At 42.7% G+C, this 15,350-nt stretch overlaps 1 protein-coding gene across 1 annotated transcript in view; it reads left to right on the forward strand.

The window, feature by feature from the left end:
- MREG (melanoregulin) overlaps positions 1-15,350 on the forward strand; it is a 39,080-nt gene that overhangs the window by 2,336 nt on the left and 21,394 nt on the right. Inside the window, exon 2 of the mRNA XM_083475206.1 lies at positions 7,296-7,455. Within this exon, the coding sequence (XP_083331332.1) occupies positions 7,296-7,455 (160 nt within the window). The remainder of the gene's footprint in view (positions 1-7,295; positions 7,456-15,350) is intronic.

A 15,350-nucleotide genomic window follows, 5' to 3' on the forward strand; every position in this document is an offset into this window, starting at 1 on the left:
ATTATAAAACAGTGTTGAGACCTAAAGTACTGTAGTAATTGCCCGTGGCTCCATTTGGCCAACATGTCAAACCATGAACAGTGCTGACTCTATTTCAGAACCCAAGGCAGGACTCGAGCAAACACAGTAACTTTAGAGCATTTGATCTGCTTTCTCTTTCTATCAGAACTCAAAACTTTCCTGGCCCCCCTCCCTTGTTCATGGCCTAGCAGCCTGAGGAGACAGTGTGACGGTCAGCTTATGGACGGGGCATCAAACCGTAGTTAAGGTTCCTTAATTGTAGCATGCATGACATGTTATGTGAATAGAGTGTATGAGATGTTTGTTGCTAGGATTGTCATTCATAGTAATTTTAATCCAAGCTTTGGTATGGTATTTATAATACTTACAGCTTACCTTTCCCCCACAAGTGGAACTCACTTGGCTTTCTAAACATTCTCCCCTCCGTCCTCTAACGAGACACAGTTTTGTTACTTCCAGCAAAGTAACTACATCATGTGTTTCCCAACCCAGGACTTGTAGCAGCTTGTGAGCAGGAGTGTTTGAAACTAGCTAGGCATGTTTTGTGACTGGCACAGGTCCAATTGCGGCCATATGGAGATTTCTGGGTGCTAGCTTGGCGACTGACATCTCTGGCTGGCCTCTCCAGCTTTCTTAAACCGGTAAGCAGAAGAGCTTGTATACTACATTTATACCCCACCTTTTTGTTCAGGGAGCACATGGTTCACCCCCTTCCACAGTTAATCCCTACAACAACCTGGCAAGGTAGACTAAGAGGCTACGACTGGCCCAAGGTCATTCAGTGAGATTCCTGAGTGGAGATTTGAACCCTGATCTCCCAGGGCCTAGTCTGACACTCTAACCACTACACCACACGGCTCCCTAGAGTTCACTTAGAGAAGGATCTGAACTGTTTTCCTTGAAACTTGAATTTCTTTTATTCTGGATTATTTTATTTGATGTTTTAATGTGTTGTAAAGTGAAAGTAATAATAATAAAATCTCATGTAAAAAAGTCGCCTAGATATTCTGTTGTGCCCATAACCTGGGTTTAAGGTGCCGTTTGGCAATTATCACTGGACTGAACAATGTATGTGCCGCAATTCTTCTCTAACCAAGGAAGTTTACAGCAAAGAGGCAGAACTTGACTACCCACTCTCCTGCTTGCTGTACAGGATGAAACATGAGCTTATGCTGGGCATGCTCCTATTTGTGCCCATAGACAGCAGCTCTGTCTTTTCACAGTATGGGGTTGTAAATGAAGGCCCTTTGTGAGGCTCAAAGGATATTTGTGCTTCTGGCCAATAATATTCCTGGTTGGTTTGCCAGGGTGGGTGGGTATGTTGCTGCTTTTTTCAGGCAGGAGTTATTGGTACTTTAATAGTGTTTTTGGAAGAAGGCGCTGACAAAATGGAAAGTAACTTGACACTGTGTTGTGGGTTATTTTTTCATATTATGAAATTGTGCGGCTTTCACAAGTATGAGTAATACATTTTTCTACGGTGTCATGCCCCACACCCAAGTGCTATTTGTTCATTCATGTACAGTGGTACCTCAGGTTAAGTACTTAATTCGTTCCGGAGGTCCGTTCTTAACTGTTCTTAACCAGAAGCACCACTTTAGCTAATGGGGCCTCCTGCTGCTGCCGCGCCACCAGAGCACAATTTCTGTTCTCATCCTGAAGCAAAGTGCTTAACCTGAAGCACTATTTCTGGGTTAGCAGAGTCTGTAACCTGAAGCATATGTAACCTGAAGCATATGTAACCTGAAGCATATGTAACCCAAGGTACTACTGTAATTCTGTCACTGATTTCCAATGTTCATAGCTTGCCACTTCTTAAACAATAGGCCTCAAATGCCAACTCATTTGGATAAATCCTTCATAGCTTGTGGATTAAACACATATGATTAATGGTGTCCTTTTAGTAAGTGAGCATATGTATGTGCAGTGCAAGCAGTGGCCACTTTGTGTGTTTCTATTCTTGGCCCCTATGCACATTGGCGGAGTTCGTATAAGCGCCCACTCCCCGTTCCGAGTCCTAAAGGACTTGCCGATCGCAGGTCAATTGGACACACCTAAAATGGTCACTGCTTGTTTTGAAGTGCTGCCATATGTGTACAGCACAGTAACATTTATATTCCACTCTCTTTTTGTTTGCATAAGATTGACCAGCCATCATTGACATATATGTAGCAGGCAGCAAACTGTTGGCTACGGGCGGAGTAAGAAAAACCATACAAACCATCTGTGGTGCCTGTTAGATATGTGCAGTTATTACACCTGGGATTTATTTTTATTTTTTAAAATAATTTTTATTAATTTTCAATTAATAACATTCCAATCTAAAGGATTTACCTGCCTGCAATGCCCTGTGCTGCTGATGCTCATGGTTTGACACAACACCTGTTTTGAGTGTGATGTGTTGTGAGTTAGCTCTGAGCTCTTCCCTTCTCCAGCCCATTCGCACTGTGGCAGACAAAAGAAGCTGCAGTATTCATACAGGAACGTCTGCTCTATAAATTTTAGAGTATGCTGTGCAAAATCTCTTAATTTGCACATGTTGCAGTTTGTTTTAGGGAAGTCTTCCTAGTTGATCTAGTACTGTAGATTTGTAATAGAATATCTTTCCTTAGTAGGGCTTTAAAACTATCAGTGTGAGCTAACTAATAATGACCTTACAAAGGAAATTATGTAGAGGAATTGTAATTTACTACTATGACTAGTGCCGTTTGCAAACTGGGCAAACATTACTGAATGCTGATACAAAACAGTCTCCAAGCAGCACATTTGTTTGCAGGGTCATCACACAAACATTTTAAAATGGTACTTGAAGATAATGTTTATAGGGTAAGTAAATGGAATAAAGTGGTGATGGTAACGTCTTTCCCACCTCTTCCTAAGAGTTAGGCTGCAGCATTTAATTGATATGAACTTTTAATATTACTACTCATAACAATAATATTCTTTCCTGTGTGAGTGTATAGTAGTACGTGCTGCAATAGAAATCTGATTTTTTTTTTGTCAAGCCTTTGCTTTATTCATATGAACCGTTATGCAGATTCGGTTAAATCCTAGAAATATGTACTAAAGCTCATGATTAATTAAACTAGGATTTCCTTGATCACGTAACTGTCCTATTTAGAACCTGTGTGGGGCAAAATATTTCTGCACCTTATTCAGCCTTGTGCTTTCCTAGTGGGTAGACAGGCTTCTTTCATTCCACTTTAGGCCTCTTAAGTGAGTCCTGGTGAAATGGGATTAGTATAATTGGCTTTTTAAAGAAATGTGAACTAGAGAAAACGTTCCTGCCTAATTGAAGTGGCCCATTAAAGAATAACTGTTTCATGGCCTTTATCCAACTATATTCTGGTGTTTTTGGTGGTGAATTTGTCGTGGCAGTGCACCTAAATGAATTGTTTAGTGTTTAACTGAGGTTCTGTAAGTGGTATGTACTAATCCAAACCCATTATTTCTAAAGGCATGTCAATACCTTACTCTGAAAATACAGTTCTCTGTTATTTTATATTCTCCAAGTGGATACTAATGGAAATTACTCATGCTTCTAATTGCAGAATTTATTTTAAAAAGCAACAGAGTGAAACATAAATTCACAACAGCTGTTAGTGAAAGGTTAGCTGTTCAGGGTGTGCCAAATGATTTCCATTTTCTACTATTCTCTATAACAGGCATAGGCAACCTCGGCCCTCCATATGTTTTGGGACTACAACTCCCATGATCCCTAGCTAACAGCACCAGTGGTCCATATTTTGTAAGCAAGTCCATATTTTGTAGGGAGTCCTAAATGGACTGGCAGAGCAAAGCAACTCATCAGAGAAGTGTTGTCTAAAGGCAAAAACTTTTCATTTCTTTTTGTAAACATAACTTACTACAACATTATGAAATTCTGATACCTATTATTTTGATGAAACATACCTAAAGCATACAGGGAGAAAATGTGTAGCAGTCAGTGTCCGATTTGGTCCTGTAAAACCCCAGGTTACATTAACACAATCATCAGCTGTGGCTGAGAGAGACACTTGGGGCCGAACTAGAAGGGACACAGAAGATCATTGAACAGGGTCTCCCTCTTTATAAATTATAAAAAAGGAACATTTTAAAGACATTTAAAGAGCTGGGAGTCAGGAGTTGGATTGGAACCATGGTCCAGGGGCAGATTTATCATGTTTTTAATCATGTTTTTAATTATGCTTTTAATATTCTGTTGGGAGCCGCCCAATAATTTATTATTATTATTATTATTATTATTATTATTATTATTATTATTATTATTACTCTTCTCCCCCCACCATTGTCCTGATTAAAATGGCTGAAGTTACTGTTTGCACTGTAGGGGAAAATGTATTCGCACTTTAAAGTTTTTCCCCTGGATGGTGAATGGTGATACGGAAAATCCTGACTTATAGCTCGTTGGGGTGCGTCCTCCTGAAACCAGCCAGCTCAAGGGGGCTTGAAAACTGCTCCTAGATTGTGGTTTGTTTCACTCCAAACAAACTCTGTTAACCCAAGGTTTGCTATTAGCCTACCAATCATGACCAAAACAGACCATAATCCCCAGTTTGGATGTGACAGTAAGCCAGAGATCGCAGTTTCTTCCTCCTGCTTGTTGATCTCCTCCAGAGATCGCAGTTTGTTCTCCCCCAGAGGAGAGGAGCAAAGCAGAAGCGGATTCCACCATGAAGTGTGAATGAGGCCATTCTCTATGTCTTGCCTTTCCTTTCTCCTTGCCTTTGTTTCTAACTGCTAACTCCCCCGCCCCACCCCATGTGTATTCCCTACTTGCCAGCTTGGGATAACATTCAGTGCATGTGATGAAGCTTCTGCCCAGAAAATATTGTCTTTATGGTGCCACAAGAGTCTTTAATTTATTTGCTGCAGCTACCCTTCTATATTTATTTAAGAAAATGAAATACTGCCATGAAACAGTGGGTCTCAAACTGTTGAACCCAATCCTTCCCTCTTTGATTTATGCTCCTTTCCAGTCTCCTCAGCCACCACTTGCAGCCATTCTTCCCATGTGAATGCACCAAACCAGGCAGAGGCAAACTCAGGCCTCCAGATGTTTTGGGACTACAACTCCCATCATCCCTGACCACTGGTCCTGTTAGCTAAGGATGATGAGAGTTGTAGTCCCAAAACATCTGGAGGGCCGAGTTTGCCTATGCCTGCACCAAACCATTACAGGGGTGCATATGAGCAGTGCCTCTGCATTGTGTGTGTGTGTGTGTAGTTGGCTTGGGACGCTCCTCAAGATGCCAAGAAGAAGAGTAAAACAAGGCATCCTCCTGAAAGCAGCCAGCTCAAGGGGGCTTGGAAACATTACATTGCCAGAAATACACAAAACCAAATGTAAAGGTTGCACGTTTGCAGCAAAATCCCTTTGGATGGAGAGAGTAAGTGTGTGCTTTGTGTAAGATACAAAAGTCAGTTTTAAAGATCTGACATTCACTCAGACTTAGCACTTTCTGTTTCCTCATTTTATAAGCTGCTTTAGTTTGCTAGTCTTAATTAGGCCTGTGCAATATATCAATATATTGTCCAGGGCCGGTGTGAGGTATGACTGTATGACTATGAAGCTGATCAGCTGGGGAGCAGGAGGCTTCCCATGCCCCAGCTGAAGAAGTCTTAACAGAGCCACCACCTCGCCTCCGGCTTGTGCAAGCCAGACACAGGGCGGGGGCTCCTTTAGACTTCTCAATGGAGGGGTGGGGGTACGTTAGACTTCCTCATTCTATTTCACGGCCTGGCAAGGTGATGGTGATTGAGGCAGGCCTGTGTTCTTGCCTTGTCCTCCACCGCCTTGACATGAAGTCAGACGGGCTACCTCCTTCTCCCTGGAAAAAGAGGTAGCCTTTGGCTACCGCCACGAGGGTGCCTTCACCTGGGAGGGTGGACTACATCCCCCTGTCCCTCCAGCTCATACGCAAGATGGAGGGACGTGGGGCTTGCTTAGCTGGGGGCGGGGAGAGCCTTCTGGCACTCCGGCTGAGAAGCGCACAGAAGCCCCACATTCCTCTGGCTCATGTGGCTTGTTCAGGGGGCAGGAGCCCCCCAGCTGAGCAGTGCAAGTTCCCTCCAGGCCAAGCACTGGGCACAAGCTGTGTCGTCCCCATGAAAGCACCTCGGCTCCCTCGAGAGCAGTGGCAGTTTCACCCTGGCGCCTCATGGGGCGGGGGGCGATGCATCGTGGTATATCACCAGACCCCACAATGTTTGGCTGGTGATACATTGTGATGTTGAAAACCTGAGATCACCCTAGTCTTAATTTTGTACGCTTTGGATTTGAGGACCGTGATTCTTCTGTTTGGTATAGCAGTTTGCACACGGTTAGTGCAAACAAACAAACAAAAAAAACAAGCAAGCAAAAAATTGGTGAGTGAACGCTTCTCATTTCAGTATTGAAGATGTTGCTCTCGTGTATTTTCTCTTTGCCTTGGCTCTCCTTGTTTTTCACAAAGTGAGCTCCTGATTTGGACTGGGTTGCAGTGCTAGGGGAGAAAGTTCAACAGCCTCTCCGCCCTGCTCAAGTACCCTTTTCCTGCCATCAGCGTGGTGCACTTAGCCTTTCTGTAACCTCCTTTAGGCAATCTGAAAAGAAGCCAGAGTGCTGGATTTAAAGAACCTTGTGGGAGATGTGATCACAGCTGTCCTGTTGACTCATTTAGTTTGGCCTTCACTGAGGGAAGAAATCTGTTTCTGGGCTGAACCACTTCACATGGGAAATGGTTGGGGGAGAGGTGGTTTGGTCTAGCCTTTGCTTTACTACTTGCAGAGAATCACTCTTAACCCTAATCCCACCTCATATCCCCTGGGCTACTCTTAACTAAAAATCAAAGTGTTGGCAGAGAAGAGTTAGAATTAAGTTTTCTTTGCTTTGTGAGCTTCCCAGAGATCTCCTGCCATGGAGTGGCCGTATAAAGGGAGAATAAAATAAAAGATAAATCTTGGATCTGCTGTGTAATGTGTGGTTTCTAACATAGGATGGGCCCTGCTTAATCATCCGTAACCTCTAAGCAGCATACATAGAAATATTGATAAAGCCAAACATTAAAGGCAAGTTAATCTAAAAATACATTAAAATATAAGTTAAATCAGTTGTTTAAAATATACATAAAATAATAAAACCACATACTAAAATTGCATGCCTTCTTGTAAGCTAGAAGTGATATAAAATATGTGTAAAATATAAGTGATGCTGGCAATTCATATGATTTACATCATTATTTCAAAGCTGCATTGCTAACAGAGCTTCCATTTCTTTCTTTCTTGTATTTCAGTAATAACAATCCTTATGCTTCATTTGGAACAACTCAGGCATGGGATGAAGAGAAAAATTTGTGGAGTGCCCCTCATGACATCTCCCACACAGAAGCGGATGATGACCGGATATTGTACAACTTAATTGTGGTTAGAGACAAACTGGACAAAGATTCTGAGGTAAGTCCTGTATGTGGACACTGAATAAATGCTGAATAAATACATGTGAATGATTATGGTTACGATTTTAAAAAACAAAAAACATGCCCTTATTCTTAACCTGATGGTTGCTGTTAGTTTATTAACTTCATCTAGAAATCTTGAACATAGTTTTTTTTAATGTTAATTTGCACATATCTCTTCAGCAAGAGAAAACACAGCTGGAAAAAAATAAAGCAGCTAATTAGATTAAGCAAAACACTGGAGAGCCAGTGTGGTGTAGTGGTTAAGAGCGGTAGTCTCGTAATCTGGGGAACCGGGTTCGCGTCTCCGCTCCTCCACCTGCAGCTGCTGGGTGACCTTGGGCCAGTCACACTTCTCTGAAGTCTCTCAGCCCCACTCACCTCACAGAGTGTTTGTTGTGGGGGAGGAAGGGAAAGGAGAATGTTAGCCGCTTTGAGACTCCTGAAGGGGAGTGAAAGGCGGGATATCAAATCCAAACTCTTCTTCTTCTTCTTCAAAAGAGTTGCTTAGGAATTTCTAATTTAGGGTTGCTATATTTTGAAGAGCAGATCAGACTGCAGATCAGACCTTTAACCCAACATATGGCAACCCTAGTATGTGTCTGTGTTTGTGTGTATCTATGCACTCATATAAGGGAAGGGGAGAAGGGGAGTGGAACGTCAGTGTAGAGGGAAGAATAGAATGAGAGGATAAAGATCAAAATGAAAAGGAAAAGGAAGGGGGAAGGGAAGAATTGAATGAGGGCAAAGAGTGCAAGAGTAGGAGTAGGGGTTTGGAGGTAAAAGTCAGAGTTCAAGACAGAATCAAGTTAAAAATGGGAGGTGATGTTAAAAAATCAAAATGTAAAGATTCCCCCCCTCTTTCTTTGGAGTTAAAAATGCAAAATCAAGATGCAAATTAAGGTTTGAAGGCAGAGTTTAACCAGCTGCTGTGCGGTTCTCCCTAGCTCTGGGTCCTGGTATACTCAGCTGAAAGTTAACACAGCTCTCTCCTGCCTCCTCAAATTGGAAGAGAGAGGGGACGAGAATTTAGATGAGATAAAACAATAACAAAATAAAAATAAGAGGGATGGAGATGGAAATATCCCATTTAAAAGAGAGGAAATGGGAGGCAAGATGGTGATCGCCACGGCCTCACAGAGCTGCTAGGGACCACCAACACCAATTACATGATTTGGCTGTTCCCCACGCTACCGACACCGACACCACCACCACCACCACCGCTGCAAATGGGGGAGAGCCAGGGGAGCCCAATGTGAGAGCCGAAGAGGCCACTTGGAGCCCCCTGTTCCCCAACAACCTCTGCCCCGGATCGCCCTGGCAGCAGCCAGACAGAGCCCAGAGGTCTGGGGAGCTGAGCAAAGAAACTCACTCCGCTCTGGAGCTGAGGAAAGAATGCAGCGGTGCCTCCCATCTGAGCATCCCTCAACGGCCACCACTGCCATGGCCGCCACCACAGGAGAAAGGCAGGAAGGGACTGGGAGACCCAAGGAGGCCATTCACAGCCTCATGGGTGGCTGGAAACAGGAGCAGGCCAGGGGATCATCCTGGGAGGCAGTGCATACTGCGTGAGCCTTTTCCCTTCCAGCAGAGGGGTGCCGGCAGCAGCCAGTGATGGGTACATCAAGCAGCGGTGGTGATGATCTCAGGGAGTGGGGTTGGGTTACCCAATTCAGCTCTTGCCTTGTTATCATTAGACTTAAATTTAAACAATAACTTTAAATGCAGAGACTTAGTATTTTTTCTATTATCAGCAGCCCAATTAACGATAGTCGGATACTGGAAACAACCTATAGAAATCCCTGTTGCAATCTGGGTAAATAATATTTGGAATGTGGCTCTATCATGACGCCTTACTTGCCACAGAGGGGTAATTAAAGGCACTTCAAGAATAGACACTTTTGGAGACTTGGCTTCCATTCCCTTCATTTATAAATGAGACAAAAGGTACATTTATTCCACCCACAATACAAGAGTCTCTATGGAGAGGATGCTTGAATTGATAATGCATAAATAAACATATTGCTTGCATATTGTGTGCTACGTATGAAACTTAATAAGAATGTACCACTGGACAAGTTACTGTAGTTATATGTTGTTCTTGTATTTACATGAAAACCAATAAAAATTATTTGGACCAAAAAAAAAGTGGCCTTTGTTTTGATTCCCACCAAACAACACTAAAATCAAGGGGAAAGCCTGGAAAAGAGGAAAGAGCCTTGAGAGGAAATATGATAGCCATCTTCAGATATCTCAAGAGCTGTCACATGGAAAATGGAGAAAGCTTGCTTTCTCCTGCTCCAGAGGTTAGGACCCGAACCAATGGCATTAGTTACAAGAAGGACAGTCTGACTAAACATCAGGAAGAGATGTTCGACAGTGAAACAGACTCCCAGGAGAGGTCCTGGACATTCCTTCCTTAGAGGTTTTTAAATAGAGGGTGGATTGTTAGGGTCCCTTACAACTCTGATTCCACAATAACTAGTAAGTCCCATCAGTGAAATTGGGCAAGAGCCTGTGCAACGGGTCTTCCCTTATCCCCCCCCCCATATGCCCCCAAAATTGGCTTGGAAAGAGGTTCAGGAGAACCCTTGTAGCAGCATGCAGCTGGGGGATTGTTTGCCCCAGTAGAATGGTTGCCTTGGAGTGGTGTTCAATGCATCCTCTAGAGGACACATGAATGACACGGGCTGATGTTAAGTGGGGCCAAAATGGATCAGGCGTCTTAGTCTAGACAGGGAAGTTGTAAATTGTGTTCCAGAAAAATGACTTCTGATTCTGTTAGCTTGTTGTAAGCTCCTTTATCTTACAAGAGGCTTGTAACTTATTGTATTCATATTTTAAAATACAACAGCGTTTGAGTGTATTATTGTCTTGATTGAAGTCCCCAACCATGCCCAAGAGAAGAGTGACGGAAAACATGGATCAAATATCGAGTCTCCTAAGCTATTCAGAAGAAATGTATTGACGGGAGTGTTGGAAAATGTTAATTTGCATGTACAAGCATGTCATACTGCTAGACACTGGCAAGATCTCCAGAAATAGATTTCTGGACTTAGATGATGGCTTATAAAAATGCCTAGTACTACTTTTCTATAAAAAGAGGTGCCGGAAGTCACCATGAACATCTCCCTTGTTCTCTTATAATGGCAATGGCACCCGCATGAGAGGGGCCGGAACTGGCGAGTTCTGGTGAGTTCCGAATGAAAAAAGCCCTGCATATGCCAAACACATTTCTGCTTTTCTTGACTCATTCCCCCAGGGAAAACCCACACTTTACCACTGAATTGGAGCAAACATCAGTTGGGTTTTCCATGGACTGACGTTTGCTCAGATTTAGCAGTAAAGAGCGAGTTTTCCTGGGGAAAGCAGCAGGGAAAACAGCTCAGACCCCTGCTTTCTAGGCACGGGACCAGCAGAGGTGTGGATGAGCCTGAAAGGCAGTGCTGTTGAGCTTGCTCAGATAAAAGAATGAAAGCAAGGAACTGAATCAGCAAAGATGTTTACAAAGGATTTCCTGGAATAGAAGTCACGAAACCTCCTTTCCTGTTTCCAGAAATGGCTCCATAATCCCCCCTGTCATTATAGTGTCAACATGGTCAAATAAATCCCTCTTTACGTAGAAGAAATAAGACTAAGATACTTCCAGATTAGCGAGTGATCTTGGAAAGTAAAAGTCCAGTAAAGTAAGTGTGTGTGTGTGTGTGTGTGTGTGTGTGTGTGTGTCGCTTGAAGGCGCTCAGAGGAGGTGGAAGGAGTAGACTAGGAGAGCAGCAAGCTCTTCTATGCAATGACTTTCATCTTCAGTAAAGAGCAAAATCACTTTTCCCACTTCGTTAAAGAGGACTTGGTCCTCTGTGACAAGCAGTGGTTTTAGATGGGAACTATAACGGCATGTGACTGGACATAATCCTCTTAGTGTGGTTACATTCCAGCTCTCCACATGGGTTTAGTATAAGCTGGTAGCCTTTCAGATTCAGAGGATAGGTTTGAGATGTTAGGAAGTGATGGTGTCAGTTTTCCTGGTGAAGGGTAATGCTTGACTGTTAATCCTGCAGCTCAGTGGATCCTGGATCTTCCATTTATGTGGGATTGAGGCTTAGAACTGCAGTGATATGAATGTTTATTTCCTGCAAGTATACCCTAATAATAGAGTAACAGAAAATGTGTGTGGTGGGTATTATTCAAGTCTATCTTTCTCACATATAATCTACCATATTATTCTGTGTATAAGACTAGGTTTCCCCCCTAAAAATAATGTCAAAAACTAGGGGGCGTCTTATACACAGAGCCATTTCCCCCCATTTTCTTAAATCCGTGTCGCAAAAAACAGGGGGCGTCTTATACATGGGGACAATCTTATAGATGGAAAAATACAGCAGTTCTCTGTGTAGGAAACTTTATGTACCTTTATGAGAACTAAGCCCTGAGTTAACTATTTTGGGGGTTCCTTTTGTCTATATGTGAAAGAAAGGGGTTCAGCAGCTAGAATAAGCAGCCATGAAGTTTTGGGAACCTTGCCTTATATACAAAAGTGCTTCCATCTCTCTCTCTCTCTCTCTCTAGAGCAGGGGCAGTCAACCTTTTTATACCTACCGCCCACTAAGGCATCTTTCTTGATGGTGGTTTCCTTACTGCCCACCAGTGCTCAATGGAAGGAGGATTCAGCTCGTGCCATAGAACCCCCGACCGCCCACCTAGAATCCTGAAACGCCCACCAGTGGGCGGGAGGGACCAGGGGGACAATCCCTGGTCTAAAGAATAGAAGACAGAAGTTTGTGCAAAATTGTAGACATACTGACTGAAGGTAACCTTCAATATACTTTCATGTTCCAAGCCACAAGACTGAAAAAGTGAAAGAAAAATCTGTCCCCAGATTGCTTTCACTTCTTTCACTTGCTTTCACTTCTAGGTTTGCTTTCCTGTAATGACTTGGGGAAAGTACCACTGTGCTACCATGTAATCGATTTCCACTAAAACAAAAAACTCTGCCTCATTTAACATTTATTCTTTTCATAACAAAATGAATGCATATAATTTTCTTTTTCTGATTTCTGACTTTTGGAATCTTGCAACGAACAGCTGCAACTTGATTTAAGTACATCTAATAAACATTTTATTTTGAAAATCCAGTTTCATGGCAGTTTTCAGTGTGCAAAGTGCTTGTTGATCCCCACAACAATTCCCACAAACGAAAAAACCTGCTGGATTGCTCAGTTGGTTAGAACGTGGTCCTGATAACACCAAAATCTCAGATTCTATCCCCATACAGTGGTGCCTCGCAAAACGAAAATAATCCGTTCCGCGAGTCTCTTCGTCTAGCGGTTTTTTCGTCTTGCAAAGCAACCCTATTAGCAGCTTAGCGCTATTAGCGGTTTAGCGGCTATTAGCGGCTTAGCGGCTGTTAAAGGCTTAGCGGATTAGCGACTAAAAGGCTATTAGCGGCTTAGCGGCTTAGAAAAAGGGGGGGGGGAGCGGGAAAAAATCGGAACACTCGCAAGACGTTTTCGTCTTGCAAAGCAAGCCCATAGGGAAAAATGTTTGCGAAGCAGCTCCAAAACGGAAAACCCTTTTGTCTAGCGGGTTTTCCGTCTTGCGAGGCATTCGTCTTGCGGGGCACCACTGTATATGTTGCATTGCAAAGGGTTGGACTAGATGATTCTCAGGGTCCCTTTCAATCCTGTGATTTATGGTTTTGAACTGCAGTGGTTAATAAACTGTATGTCTGTGACTCAGATAATTATGTTTGTTGAACTTCACAAGGCCAGCGAAGTGAGAGGCAGCCAAAAGTAGGATTGCAGGCAGAAATTTCAACAATATTAATTTTAAAATGCTCTCAATAAAACATGTATTGCACATGTTTTATTAGATAAAACTTAGATAACTAGTAAGGTGGGTTACTTCATGTTTCAAAATGGCTCCTGACTGATTTCTTTTATTCTACAACATCACAGCCTTTCCCTTTCCCTATTGAGAAGATGGAAGTGTATCTGTCAACTGCTTTCAGGGAGATAATGACATTGGAAAATAAAGTAACCCAAGGACTTGTTAGAGAACTGTGAAAGGCTTTGACACTTGGGTAAATCAGCCACATCTTAAGCGAACATGAACTTTTTCTTTGAGCCACAGCACAGTACACAAACACAAGGGAAAGAGAACCTAGACCCCAATTATTTGGCCTACGTTCTTTGAAAGAAATCCAAATTTGGTGTCCCAATTATGGAAGGAACTGTATTCAGTGCTGGTGGTGCCCTTGCGAGAAGAATGCTACAAAAACTAAGCTTCACAGCACAATGAAGCTGCTCTGCTGGACTGTCACATCCAGCCGTACAAAAGAAGCCAACCTCTTAGTGAGAGAGGAACAGAACATTTGGAGAACAATTATGTACAGTTTGTTGGCATGATGTGTATTTAAGCCTTTGGTTTTGTGTTTAATTTGGCTTCCGTTTTACATGAAGTACTCTCCTTTATGCGTGGATTTGAAATCTTAAGCTCACGGAACAAAAGTTCTAGAAATTTTGCAGGATAGATATTGGGGATGACTGAGAACTTGGTTGTCCATTTCTACTGGGCAGAAAGGCTGGAGACACAGGGCCATCCCACCCATTAGGTGGGGTGAAGCAGCTGCCTCAGGTGGCAGAAACGCAAGAGGCATCCTGCCCCAGTGCCACCACCGAAGCAAACCAGGTGAGGGGGGCTTTGGCAGCCGTGTAGAGTTCTACCCCCCAGAAATGCGGGGGGGGGGGTGGTGGTGGTGGTGGTGGTGGGGTGATTTCAGGTTTGCAAAGCTAATCTTTCTGTTAAGCTCTTGGATTTCGTAATGCTTTTGCCACGATACCTGTAGCCTTAAAGTCTAGAAATGACTGCATAGGTTGCGATAGGATTAAGGCAATTGATAACATACATACATATTTTTCTCACACTCATTTGAGAGCTTTCTGTGTTTGTATATTGATGCTCAGCTGAGACTGTTGTAAATCAGAGGTGGGGAACTGCCTGGCCAAATCTCAGCTGGCCAAATCCCTGAGTCCACTCTCCTCCATAGACCGGCTTTGACAGGGGGGCTGGTGTCATGTGATGGACACCTGTGAAAGTTCAGTCAAGGCTTTGGAGTCCAGCCCTTTATCTTATTCTGCTTCCAGACTGCTCCACAACTGCAGTGCAAAGTCATATTTCAGTTTTCTTAAAGTTGTATATTTTCCCCAGTGCTACTCCTGTTCAGCTGCGTTATTATATCCAAAATAGTGTCAATCAGCTAAGATTACAGACTGAAGAAGGGAATTCAAATGCACCCAGTTGGTATATGACACAATAAAGCCATTCAGTTTTTGTTTTATTTCTTACAGTGTTCTTACAATATTTCTTTTTATGTTGTGAACCACCCTGTGATCTTTGAAGGGCAGTATACAAATTTAATTAATTAATTAGTAATACAATCTGATGTGTTGCCAATTTGGTTTTCCTAATAACTGCTACTTGTGCAATTGTGAGGGGAGTGGTCCTACGGCTGTGGATCTCAAGCATTTTTCAGAGGCCTTATTTTATTTTATTTTATTTTATTTTATTTTATTTTATTTTATTTTATTTTATTTTATTTTATTTTATATACCATCCTATACCTGCAGGCCTCAGGGTGGTTTACAAGATAAAATTACAATAGAAAAACACAAAGCGCATAATCAAAATAAAAACAAAATAAAAATATAAACAAAATATAATCAGGAAGAGCCTCCCCCGCAACACACATAGTTAAAAACAATTTTAAACAATTTTAAAAACACAATTAAAAAGCAGTTTAAAAGAATGTGAGCAGTACTCTTTGCTGGGTAGCAGCAGTCCTTGTGAAGCCTGTCTGGCCCCGTCCTGGGCATGGCGGAGAGCAGGACCCTCAGA

The sequence above is a fragment of the Podarcis liolepis genome (genome assembly GCF_965112155.1).
Source record: "Podarcis liolepis genome assembly, chromosome: 1".
NCBI lineage: Eukaryota > Metazoa > Chordata > Lepidosauria > Squamata > Lacertidae > Podarcis > Podarcis liolepis.